At 45.3% G+C, this 12541-nt stretch overlaps 1 protein-coding gene across 1 annotated transcript in view; it reads right to left on the bottom strand.

Annotated features, from left to right (window-relative positions):
• The window catches only part of Dnah6 (dynein axonemal heavy chain 6), a 152846-nt gene that overhangs the window by 111462 nt on the left and 28843 nt on the right, over positions 1 to 12541 (bottom strand). Inside the window, exons 14-16 of the mRNA XM_051202998.1 lie at positions 11122 to 11373; positions 6719 to 6847; positions 1265 to 1378 (exon numbers count right to left, since the gene is read on the bottom strand). Of these exons, the coding sequence (XP_051058955.1) occupies positions 1265 to 1378; positions 6719 to 6847; positions 11122 to 11373 (495 nt within the window). The remainder of the gene's footprint in view (positions 1 to 1264; positions 1379 to 6718; positions 6848 to 11121; positions 11374 to 12541) is intronic.

The raw sequence follows: 12541 nt of genomic DNA, 5'->3' as shown, positions 1-12541 counted from the left end.
ACATTACAGCATATGTGTTCTGCCTCTTTCCTGCTCACCGTTTGTCTTTTCCACCAGAAGTCGGGTTCTGTGAGAGATAAACTTTACTCTTTTAAATGCCTCTCTGGCTCTCCCAACCCCCGGAATATTACCTGGAAATCATTTCCTGTGTCGTTTGGATTTTTATTCAGGCGAGAGGCCTCCGGTTACAGGCATTATCACTGGTGGGATGCATGGGGAGTGTGATGGATTTGTGAAGCGGACTGTGTTTTCCACGCATGAGCATCATACGTGAAAGAGTGATACCTCAAAGTTGACCACACTTTAAAGTGGTCACACCTTCTGCTTCCTTTTCAAGTTTTGAATAAGGGCAGGTCCTTGAGGTGAAGCTAGCTACACTGACTGCCACACTGGACCCCACAGACTTGAGAGCTTGCTACTGAGGCTTCTCCTCCTGTTCTACCCTACTGGTGTGAACAAAACGTCTTCCTTCCTTCAAGGACAAGAAGAATAGATGCCTAAGCTAACAGATACCTAAAAAGGGCAAACCACAAATCAAACCCTGTAGTCCTCAAGAACACAGGGGCATTTCATGTTTAGAAGTTACACTGCAGTCAGACATCATGTTACGTGTCCTTGGACACTTCCGTCATGCATCCCTCTTAAAGGAGTCAAGAAGTCTGCCTTATAAGAAAAGTTTTTGCTTTGTAAACATTTAGTGACAAAGGGAATCCAATTTAATCAGATGACTGATCGTGTTTTCATAAAACTGTACTTTATTTTATGCATAGCAATACAATTTATACATTAAGTAGCACCACAATGGAATGATTTGAAATAGTTTTAAGCAGAAGGAAAAAAAAATGGAAATCTTCAGGTTACAAAACCTCCACCCCGGTTTTTCTAAGTGGGTCAATGTGGCAAATGCATCCAGTGACTAGTCATGTCTAGTTCCTACAGACAATGGCAATGCAGCCAGAGAGAAAGCCCAGGGTTCATAACCACAGCCACAAAGGAACCACACATGGTGAATTCCTTTGGAATGCAAAAATGGACACATAAAATATGAACAAGGATAGAAAACTATTTTTTTTTCCTTATTTCCTAGTTTCAGCTACATCATAGCTACTTTTTCCCATGGTAGATATGTGAGTTTGACTTTCTGGGTATTAAAATACATGTTTAACTGATGATAAGAAGACACGAGATCACTGAAATATAGTTCATAGTATTAGTATTCTGAGGGGGTTAATACAAACACAACCACTGAGCTGTTTTTCCATACCTTTAGCCATTCCTGCTGGAGATTATCCCATTCAGACAAGGAGTCCCAGAGCAGCTGCTTGAGCTTCAGTTCCGCACTAACTTCCTCCAAAGCATCAAACTTAGACACCTCCACCTTTAAAACGCAAGAAGCAAAATGCGGTGCTTAGGGTTCAGACAACAACTGTCTCGTCCTGCTGGCAACTTTGGGTGTAATGATTTCATGGAAGAACGTGGATCCTAAATGGGGAAAGAAGAGCAAAGGAAAGGAGAGGAGAGGAGAGTGGAAGAGGAGGGTAGGGGAGGGGAGGGAGAAGGGGAGGGGACTACTGAAGTTAAAAACCCTACAAAATCACACACACATTGTAAGTCCTCATTTGAGTAACAAAACATCGATGATATTTCCTTACAACTTACATATCCCGAGCAGGATCATTACTGGAAGAGCACTGTGGTCACTGGATTTGAATGCTTGGCCTTTGGGGAAATGGTGGGTCTTCAGGCTGACTGCTTTCCTTCAGGGCTCCTACGCTTTGTTGATGGAAGAGGGACAAATGTTTGTGGCGGCTGCGGGAAGGGAGGGTGGAGGGCGCTGACCTTGGTCTGTAGAGGGACTTTGTGGAGAGGATTCATGCAGACATTGCAGGTTCAGGCAGGGCTTATAGCAGGCCGGCTGGGGCTAACTAATAAGATCCGGGGGCCAACGAATCAGTTCATACACGTATTGCTCTATCTTCTTATAGCTCTTTGTTCTTCAGGAAAATGTTCTTCCCAAAAGTCCTCTCTCAAAAGCTTCTCTTAAAGTTCTCTTTAGATTTGTGAAAAGTTTCTCCTAAAAACCCTCTGGAAGTTCCTTCTGTCCCACAAGGCTTCTAGATTTTAATGCCCACAGACACATATAATAACTCTCTGGCAATAAGGCATGCATATCTCTCTGAGCCATGAAGGCAGATAAAATCTTGAGAAAAGCAGGCACCTGGAACCTCAGGGGGGACTCATACGTGTACGCACGCACGCGCGCACACACACACACACACACACACACACACACACACACACACACACACACAGCAAGCATCCTTGGAGGCCAGAAAAAGTCACCTAATTCTCTGGAGCTGGAGCCACAGGCCATCCATTGTGGGTGCTGAGAACTGAAGTCCTGTCCTTTGGAGGAGCAGCGAGCACTTTTAATCGCTGAGCCATCGCTCCAACTCCTGGAGGTGTTTCCATGAGAACTCAGGTAAGAGTGCTTTGGATTGAATGTAAGGAAACTTCCATTGAATCCAGTGGACAGAAACTGTTGGAATCTGTGATTAAATTAGAGCTTTGACATTGGGGCGTTTAGACCTATCTTCCATTAAAGCCACCAAAGCCATTCGTGATACATTTGCTCTTCTCAAATGATTGACAGCTACAGAAGGATGTTTGGGTTAGAAGCAGCTATGAAAGAAGTGAGATGCTCCTACTTTGGGCTCTCTCTCCTCTCCCTCCTCCCTCCCTCCTCCCTCCCTCCCTCCCTCCCTCCCTCCCTCCCTCCCTCCTTCCTTCCCTCCCTCCCTCCCTCCCTCTCTCTCTCTGTGTACTACATGCTTGCATCTGAGCATAGGGCACACACATGCCAAGGTGCACGTGTGGAGATTAGAGAACAGTATGGTGTTGGCTCCACCTTCCACACATATCAGATTCCCCGGAGCTGGTGCTGAGGCAGCTATGCGCCACCAAATTTGGGTGCCGGGAACCAAACTCAGGTCCTCTGCACGATCAGTGTGAGCTTTTAACCCCCAAGTCATCTCTCCAGGCTCTGTTTTTGTTTATTTTCTTGACTGGCAGACAGACATTCAGTATAATGTCTTTCAGGTGTATCAAGTGCTGTGGTCATTTCTACCCCTCACACTGCCCTATATTTTCTCTTTTCCTCCTTCTTCACATCTCCCTTCTCTTTTCAAGACACATGCCTGCATTTTAAATGATATCTATATAAAACCTAGAATCACAATTAAGAAAAAAACATAAGATGTTTGTGTATTTGAGTCTGGCTTATTTCATTTCCGTCTATTTTTTCCCTGGAAGTGACACAATTTCATTCTTCCTTGTGCCTGAGTAGAACTGCATTGTGTACCTGCATCCCACGCTCTTTATCCATTGTCTGTTTATGGGAATCTAGGCTGATTCTATAACTTCACTATTGTGAATAGTGCAGCATTAAATACAGATATATAGATAGATGTCTCTGTGGTTTGTTGGTCTAGAGTGCTTCAGATGTACATCCAGGAATGGTGTAGCTGCACCGTAGTCTTAGTTTTTGAAGAACCTACATTGCTTTCCATGGCAGCCAAGTACATTTGCATTTCCACCGGCAGTGCCTGACAGCCCCTTTCCCCATGTCCTCGCCCATTGGTGTTTGGTCGACAGTGATCATTCCGACTCAGGCGAGATGGATTGCAACGCAGCCTCAATCTGCATTTCCCTGATGAATAAGGGTATTGAGTATTTTTCATATATTTTACTGGTGCTTGTATTTCATCTTTAGAGAATCGTTTTCACTTCACTAGGGCATTTATTAAGTTGTTTATCGTCTGTGTATTTAGTATTTTGAGTTCACAATAAACCCCAGATCTGTCAGTGTCAAAGATTCTCTGCTATTCTGCAGGCCGTCCCTTCCCTCGCCTTGTTTCCTTTGCTGTGCAGAAGCTTTTGAAGTTCATGCGCCCCCATCTGTCAACGATTGGTTTTATTTCCTTAGCAGAGGCCTTTCCAGAAAGTCCTTGCCTACCTATGCTGACATCTTGAAGCACTTCCCCTGACAGCTTCAGTACACACACACACACACACACACACACACACACACACACACACACTGATTTGATTTTCATACAGCCTAAAAGATGGGGATCTTGTTTTATCCTTACTCTGTGGACACCTGGTGTCCCTGGCATCATTTATGAGAGAGGCTCCTTTTTCTTCAGTGTATTTTTTTTTTTTTTTTTTTTTTTTTTGCATTTCTGTCAAAATCCAGGTTGATTGTAGTTGTGTGGGTTTAATTTGGGTCCTCTGTTCTAGTCCATTGACTAGAACTGTGTCTGGGTCAGTTTCTGCGCCAGTATGACTCTGCAGCTTTGTGACATCTCCAGCATTATTCTTTTTGCTCAGGACCGCGTTAGTTATCCAGGGCCTTCTGTGTGGTGATATCTTGCTTGTACAAATAAAGCCTGTCTTGGAGGTCAGAGAATAAAGCTTGCCACTAGCTAACCATAGAGGTCTGGAGGTCCCTACAGACAGACAGGAAGTGAGGTAACTGGGCAGAAACAGGATATAAGCAGGGAGAAACAGGAACTCGCTCTCGTCTGCTGAGATGCTAAGGAGGTAAGGTGTGGCCATGGCTCGCTCCTTTTCTAATCTCTCAGCATTTTCCTCCATATCTGACTCTGGGCTTTTGTTACTTAGACCAATTAAGAGCTCCGTTTACAACTCTGTACTTCCATATGAGCTGTATTCCCTCCCTGAGGCTTCCATCCATCTCATTGCCTGACACCAAGCATGTTGCTCTTCAGACTGCTTTGTTAAGCCCCGGCCTATGAAGAGGACATGCCTCAGGACTCTGGAGTGAGCCTGTGCATCTCATGTGAGGCTCACATGGACCTGCCTAAGGACTCTGAGTGAGCCTGTGCATCTCATGAGAGACTCACATGGACCTGCCTAAGGACCCTGAGTGAGCCTGTGCATCTCATGTGAGGCTCACATGGACCTGCCTAAGGACCCTGAGTGAGCCTGTGCATCTCATGTGAGGCTCACATGGACCTGCCTAAGGACCCTGAGTGAGCCTGTGCATCTCATGTGAGGCTCACATGGACCTGCCTAAGGACTCTGAGTGAGCCTGTGCATCTCATGTGAGGCTCACATGGACCTGCCTAAGGACTCTGAGTGAGCCTGTGCATCTCATGTGAGGCTCACATGGACCTGCCTCAGGACTCTGGAGTGAGCCTGTGCATCTCATGTGAGGCTCACATGGACCTGCCTAAGGACTCTGAGTGAGCCTGTGCATCTCATGTGAGGCTCACATGGACCTGCCTCAGGACTCTGGAGTGAGCCTGTGCATCTCATGTGAGGTTCACATGGACCTGCCTAAGGACTCTGAGTGAGCCTGTGCATCTCATGTGAGGCTCACATGGACCTGCCTCAGGACTCTGGAGTGAGCCTGTGCATCTCATGTGAGGCTCACATGGACCTGCCTAAGGACTCTGAGTGAGCCTGTGCATCTCATGTGAGGCTCACATGGACCTGCCTAAGGACTCTGAGTGAGCCTGTGCATCTCATGTGAGGCTCACATGGACCTGCCTAAGGACTCTGAGTGAGCCTGTGCATCTCATGTGAGGCTCACATGGACCTGCCTAAGGACTCTGAGTGAGCCTGTGCATCTCATGTGAGGCTCACATGGACCTGCCTAAGGACCCTGAGTGAGCCTGTGCATCTCATGTGAGGCTCACATGGACCTGCCTAAGGACTCTGAGTGAGCCTGTGCATCTCATGTGAGGCTCACATGGACCTGCCTAAGGACTCTGAGTGAGCCTGTGCATCACCATATGGGTTCAGGTACACTCTGCCAAGACTCCTGAGACACCCATAACACCTTCCTCATGCCTGTGGCCTCCTGCTTTTGACCTCAGGATTTATTTCTTTTCTACTCTTTCATTTACCTTGTTGCTGTCTGTAAATGCTGTCTTGGGCGTTAGCATCTCTTGGTTCTCTCCTTTCTCTCTCTCCATCCTTTGCCCTTCAAACCTACTTCTTGGGACTCACTTTATATTCTGGCTCAGCTCTTCTTTCATGCAACACCAGGACAAGTTAGCCAAAGCTCATGGAATCAAAATATACCCAAATGCAATTTTTTTTTTAAAAAAAGCCTGAAGTTTACTTAAGAAAAGTTAGAGGGGCTTTAATTAACCACATTTTGAAATGCACACTCATTTTAACATAGCAACTTCAGGGGGTTTCGGCTAACAATTTCCCATGAGGATATTTTGTCTCTCATTTATACTAATTTTTTGCATATGTATGTGTTGTGATACGTGTGTGTGTGTGTGTGTGTGTGTGTGTGTGTGTGTGTGTGCATGTACAGGCCCTTGATTGATGTGAGATGGTCCTGGATTGTTCTCTACTTGGAGCACTGAACCCAGAACTTGCCAGTTCTTCTAATCCAGCTAGCCAGTTTGCCCTGTCTCCACCTCCCAACTGCTGGGTTACAGGCAGGCTGCTAATGCAGCTGTGGGAACCCAAACGCGGTCCTCACACTTGTGTATGGCGCACTTTACCTGCCATCTCTCCAGCCCTTTTGTGTACTAATCTTCCTTGCTGTACCTGTGGTGCGTTGACCAGAACACGACTTCCCACTGAGAGGTTCTGGTTTGTGGAAAGCAGTTATTAATAAATACGTCTTTGTGTGTGCACTCCAGAAACAGATGTGAGCAACTGTGGTTACCTTGAAATTCTTCTGGTAGGATTTGTACTGAAAGGCGCGTTTCTGAAGGTCATCCAGAATGGTCTGCAGCTCGTTCAGCATCTGCTTTATTTTCTCCTGGTCAGCAGTAATATCCAAGATCTGTGGGTCCTGTAAAACCAATGTGGGTTCTGGTTAGGCAGGCTTATTCCTTCATGAAGGTTGGAGGAATTCATAAACCTGTTTCCAAAATACATCTTCCCTAATTCTCTTTTCTCTTTGACTCTATGGTTAAAAAATGGCTGGCCAATCTCTAAGTGCTAAACATCAGCACAGTAAATAGTAGAAAATGTAGAAAGACATGAAATGGGGACATGACACTTTTTAAAACATAATGTAGGGGCTGGGCAAGATTGCTTAGTGTGCACAGGCATTCACTTCCATCCCGCATGACTTGGGTTTGAACCCTGGAACTCACATGATGAGGGGTAGGGGCAAGCTGTCTTCTGACTCGCATATACAAGAGCCCTGGCACACATGTACCCCCCTCCCCTGACACACACACAATGACAAAATAGAACCCAGCACAGTCTCCTTCGTTTCCTGCTTGAAACAAGACATCAGCTGTGAAGATCTGGGTGTGACAGGGGAGAGAAGAGGAGGCTATGGTAGAAAGTTTCCTTCCTAGGATAAAGCAATAGAAAATGCTCTGAATCGTGAGAGGCGGTGAGGAAAATCAGATTCTCCAAGTGCTTTCTCACAATGTGCTTCTGATACTGGAGTGTGTGTGAGTTCCCCTCCCAGCCAACCCGGCAGTTCTGCAGTAGCAGCTGGCTAAGTAGCCTCTGATTCAGTTCAGCCTGATGCTATCTGGAGACACCTTGGATGCCACAGGCTTAGGACTCATTCCCCAAACAGTTCTCTTTCTGATGCCAACTGCAAGCTCCCTTCCTGACTAATTGAGGTTCCCTCGACTCCTCCTGGGGATCAGTTAACAGTGGCTCACGGAACTTAGGAAGATATTTGTCCTTCCGCAGTTTAAGGAGAGTATCCTGATGGAGACCATGAAGAGACACCGGGGGGGGGGGGGAGGGGGGGGCGGGGACCTTTGCACCTGCCCGGCATTGCTTTTCAGGTGTCTGTCTATCCTGAGAGTTTGCGAACCTAGGTCTTTGGGGTTTGTATTTAGGATTCACTGTGTAAGCATACTTGAGGCATAGATTACTGTGTTGAAGCATGGCAAGATAACACCGGTACGATCGGTGCTAACAGGCTGAGTGGAGAAACCCAGCGGGGCCTGTCTAGAATCTCCCCAACGTCTGTGCAGAATTCTTTCCTCTTCGACTGGGTGGAGACTTTTTTGAAAGGTGTATAGGTAGGGTGGGCTCATGAGCTACTAACAGAAAATGTCTTCATGGCCATATCCAAAAGAAAGGCTGGGGGTAGGGGCATTACAGTGTATTTCCAGTTTATCCACCAGCACTGCTGAAGAGAAACAGTGGTTTCTCCTGCCTCCCTTGGAGGGAAAAGAAGGATGGGTGGAGAGATTGACTTTGCAGCCTGCAGCACCCAGACATTGTAACAAGACTCCATTTCCCCTTTGCTACTGGAAAGTTATTCCAAGGCTTCAACAACAACAAAGGTTTGTCTTACTGTTTGGATCTTGAGGTGGTTCGGTGGTTCGGATGAGAGTGGCCCCATAGGCTCACACATTTGCATGCTAAGTCCCCATTGGTGCACTGTTTGAGAAGGATTAGAAGGACTAGGGGGTGTGGCATTGTTGGAGGAGGTTTGTCACTGGGAGTGGACTTTCAGGTTTCAAAAGCCCGTGCCAGGCTCAGCCTCTCTCTCTCTCTCTCTCTCTCTCTCTCTCTCTCTCTCTCTCTCTCTCTCTCTCTTCCCCTCTCTCTCTCCCTCTCTGCCTGCAGATCAGGATGTAAGCGCTCAGTTCCATTCCTGCCTGCCACGCTGCCAAGCTTCCTGCCATGATGATAATGGATTAAGCCTCTAGAACTGTGAGCAAGTACCCAACTAAATGCTTTCTTTATAAGAACTCACTCGGTCATGGTGCCTTCTCAATAGGACGAAAACGAAGACACAGTTTTTATTTAATAATTTAGGAAATGTCAGAAATCAAATACTGTGGGGATTATGAACCAGGCACCGTGAAATTATAAACACGTACTGCCAAACATGTATAAAATACACAAGTATATGATATGTATTTGTGTAATCACAGAAAGGAAGAGAGAAAATTAAGTATATATAAGTGAAGGCATATGTCTTAAGGCGAATGTTTAGCAGACATTTGGGGACTGACTGGTTCAGGAACAAAGCAGAAGCATCTAACTGGGCTTGACAACATCCGAGGGAGTGGGGAAATCTAAGAACTGTTAAAGCTATCACTTGAGGGACAAATTCTCCATCTCTTGCCCAGTGTGGCCTTGCATTAAAATGCCAGTGTGTCTTAGATGAGAAAAGGCCAATGGAATTGGTATTGCAAAAGCTGCTCTTGTGGGCACTAATGCTCTTGTCTGGACCTGGTTTTCCCAGGCAGCTATTAGCTAACGGTCCTTCCAGTTTCCTCAAGTACCATGCTGCAGGCCATCAGTCCCAATAATCCACGAGTTTTTCGATATGGCCTTCAAACATCTGGCTCACCTCCCCCGCCCCCAGTCATCACTGGCTATCACAGTTAGTTTTCCTCCCCAGCTTCCCGCCATCAGTGTATGCTTGGGGCAGGGTCTTGATAGCAGATGGTGTTATTATTATAAATAAAATATAGATTGTAGCTCTTTGCCCAAGGGTGAGAGGAAATCTATTTAAACCCTGCATAGGAGATGGACTGGCTACTGACACCCAGTTCCCAGTGCCTGGCATGCCTGTCACATTTCAAATGCACACTTACACGAGGCACGTGTTGGCACTCTGTTCTTCCGATAATTACGTGTGCTTTGATATCAACAATGTACACAGTACAGCACACGGCGCAGGAATCGCCAGCCTCAGTAACCGTTGAAAGCAGACTGCCTGTGCCCAAGGCTTCGTCCATCCACCATTTATCGTCTTTGTGACCCTGGGCAATTTCCCTCCCCATAGCTTACTTTCTTCTCTGTGAAGTGTGAATAAAACTTATACATGCTCCGAGAATACGAAAAACCACACAGACTTATGTAGGAGGCTTCCAGAAGCATTCTTTATCTTTTCTAAAATGCTTTAGATAATGTCTATCAACTGTGGGGTGAGTAATTGAAATATGATGAAATGCAACAAATATACATCACCTACATCCACACAAGGTGTTAAGAATACAAGAAAGAGCAGTGTGACCCCAAGGTCACACCGGGATTCAGGGCGACAGCTGACTTTGGAGATAAAGATGCTGTTTAGGTTCCCACTCACGGATATGAGTGATGCAATAGCTCTTGATATAGGAACACAACTGTGTTCAGTTCCCGATAATTCAGTGAAGCCTATAGTTGCTACAGTGATATCCATCTGGTCTGTCCAAAAACTTTTTCAAAGCTTCGATATAAAACTAACAACAACGTCAAGTTCTTGGAACCATGGATGTTTAACAGGACACACACAGTGTTAGTTGGTTTGAGTGTCTCTGTGTTACTATAAATGTGTATTATAACTGTTAATGCATTATGTTCATTTGAGGAGATCTATATGAATGTTTTTCTATTTTCAAAATTCTAATATGGTTTTCTAATTCTATGCTAAGATTTAGACAATGATAATAAAATAGTGAACCATTTTTTTTTTAAATGCTTCCAGGAACATTTTAGTTAAGAATCATCTAGATGTATGGTTGACTTTCTGAAACTTTTCCCTGGAAAATCTGGTGCAAGTTAAATAAACTCTACTCCTCTTGCCAATTTATATTATGTCTAATATTAAGAGGAAATTTGCCAATGCCCTCAACAAATTTTACCCTGTGACATCAGCTACAAAAGGAGCCAGTAAGCAATAAATACACCTGTCTCAAAAATACTAAGTACCAGCCACAAGGAAGAAAATTGAGTATTAAACACAGAGTTGACTTATAGTGGCCTGGAATTCATTCAGTATACTTAAAGAGAGACTCAGAAATGCCTAAGCTTCAAACAGCTTAAAGAATTGGTTAGACTAAAACAAGGAAAAACAAAAACTTGTTGAAATGAAATAGTGTCTGTACATGATCTGAAGAGTAAATGTTAAGGCTCTCACCACAAAACAATAAGTATGCTATGTAAAAGATAGGTTAGCTTAATAAATTCCACTATATATATATATATATATATATATATGCATACACACACACACACACACACACACACACACACACATATGGCGATGCGCACTGCAATACATACCATTTTCATTTGTCTGACCTGAATTTAAGGAACCTGTGATCATCAAACGGACAGGTTGTTTGGAAAGACGCTGCTCCTACCCACCTGTGCCTGCAGCCTCACTTCGTTCACTTCGTTGTTGAGGTCTTCCAGGTCTCGGCCCAAGTGCATACAAAACTGTTTGATGCTTGTTTCTCGGTCGCCCACTGATTTGTCGATGGCGTTCCTCACGGCAGTGATGGACGGCTTCATAGTTGCGAAAACAGCGAAGTCTTCGGGAGGTGTGGGCACCTGATACTGCTCAATGAGCCTGTACATCTGGACCACTATATTCCCTTCTTCCTCCAGGCTCTCGATCTACGCACAAGCAAAGTTTGGGAAACACAGTAGAACAGTAGTGTTTTCTGACAGGAGATGCCGCTACGAAATGTGAACATCAAAGTGATAATGGTCAAGTTATGAGTGCATTTGTCATGGCCGCCTAGTTGGCTGAAGCTGGTCACGTGATAAATATGTGCATCTCTGCAGTACAGGTAACTGGGTAATTGAGTCAGGGGATACATGTTCAGAGCTGAGTGCAGTTAAGTAGTCTCAGGAAGCAGTTTCTCTCCCCACTTCCTGATCCTTGCTGCCTTCCAGTTTCTACGACCATACATGTTTGCATCTGAGCATTGGGGGCATGTGCTGAGTAGCTGTCACTCTGGAACAGCCCCTCAGGTGTGGAGAGACCACAGCTTCAGAACCCAGATCTATGGTGATACGGCACTGTAATTCACTCAAGTCTTTTACTGGGTCCCAAATGGCTGCTCAGCAACCTTGATGGTCTATTTTCAATAGACAGTGTGTTTCCTGTGTTCCCTAATTTTCTAGGAACAAATGATTCTGAAGTTTGGAGGGAATCCCTCAACCCCAACTCTACTGCAATGATTTTATAAGCCACTGGCTTTGGCTACCACAGTTGGGACCTGGAGAATCTAGCTCCGATTGGCTTTCCTTGAGCACAGCCAGGGTTAGATTTGGTGTGATTACAGCTATCTGCTTTTGTGTGGAAGCGGACTACAGCTCCTCAGCATGTGACCTTGGCTGCAGGGAGTCTCAGGGAGAGCAGTAGCTTGCAAGGACAGTGGCATTAGGAAGCTCCTTCACACAGGCTCGAGAGCTCCTCCCAGAGGTTCTAACTCATAAGGCCTAGGAAGGGGCCCAAGGTCGTTCCTTTAGAACAAACACCCAGGCTCTGCTTTGCTCTGGTCTGATCTCCTGGAAAGGCTGTTTTCTAGAGAGGACCAGAGATGGGAGAGGAAGAAAGGGCTTTTTTGTTTCTCCTGTGTTATTCTTGTCACCACTCCACATCCTTTTCATCTATCCATAGCTTCAGAAAATCTCAGACAAGCTTAGAATACACTTTCCATTTCTGTTTTTTTTTTATTTATTAATATTTTATTTTATTATTTGGTGAACCCACATGCATGTGGGTACCCGAGGAGGCCAGAAGCTGGTGTCTGGGTCCCCTGGGGCTAGAGTTACA

Source organism: Phodopus roborovskii, unplaced genomic scaffold, assembly GCF_943737965.1.
Source record: "Phodopus roborovskii unplaced genomic scaffold, PHOROB, whole genome shotgun sequence".
Classification (NCBI taxonomy): Eukaryota; Metazoa; Chordata; class Mammalia; order Rodentia; family Cricetidae; genus Phodopus; species Phodopus roborovskii.
This window is presented reverse-complemented; position numbering and strand designations above follow the sequence as displayed.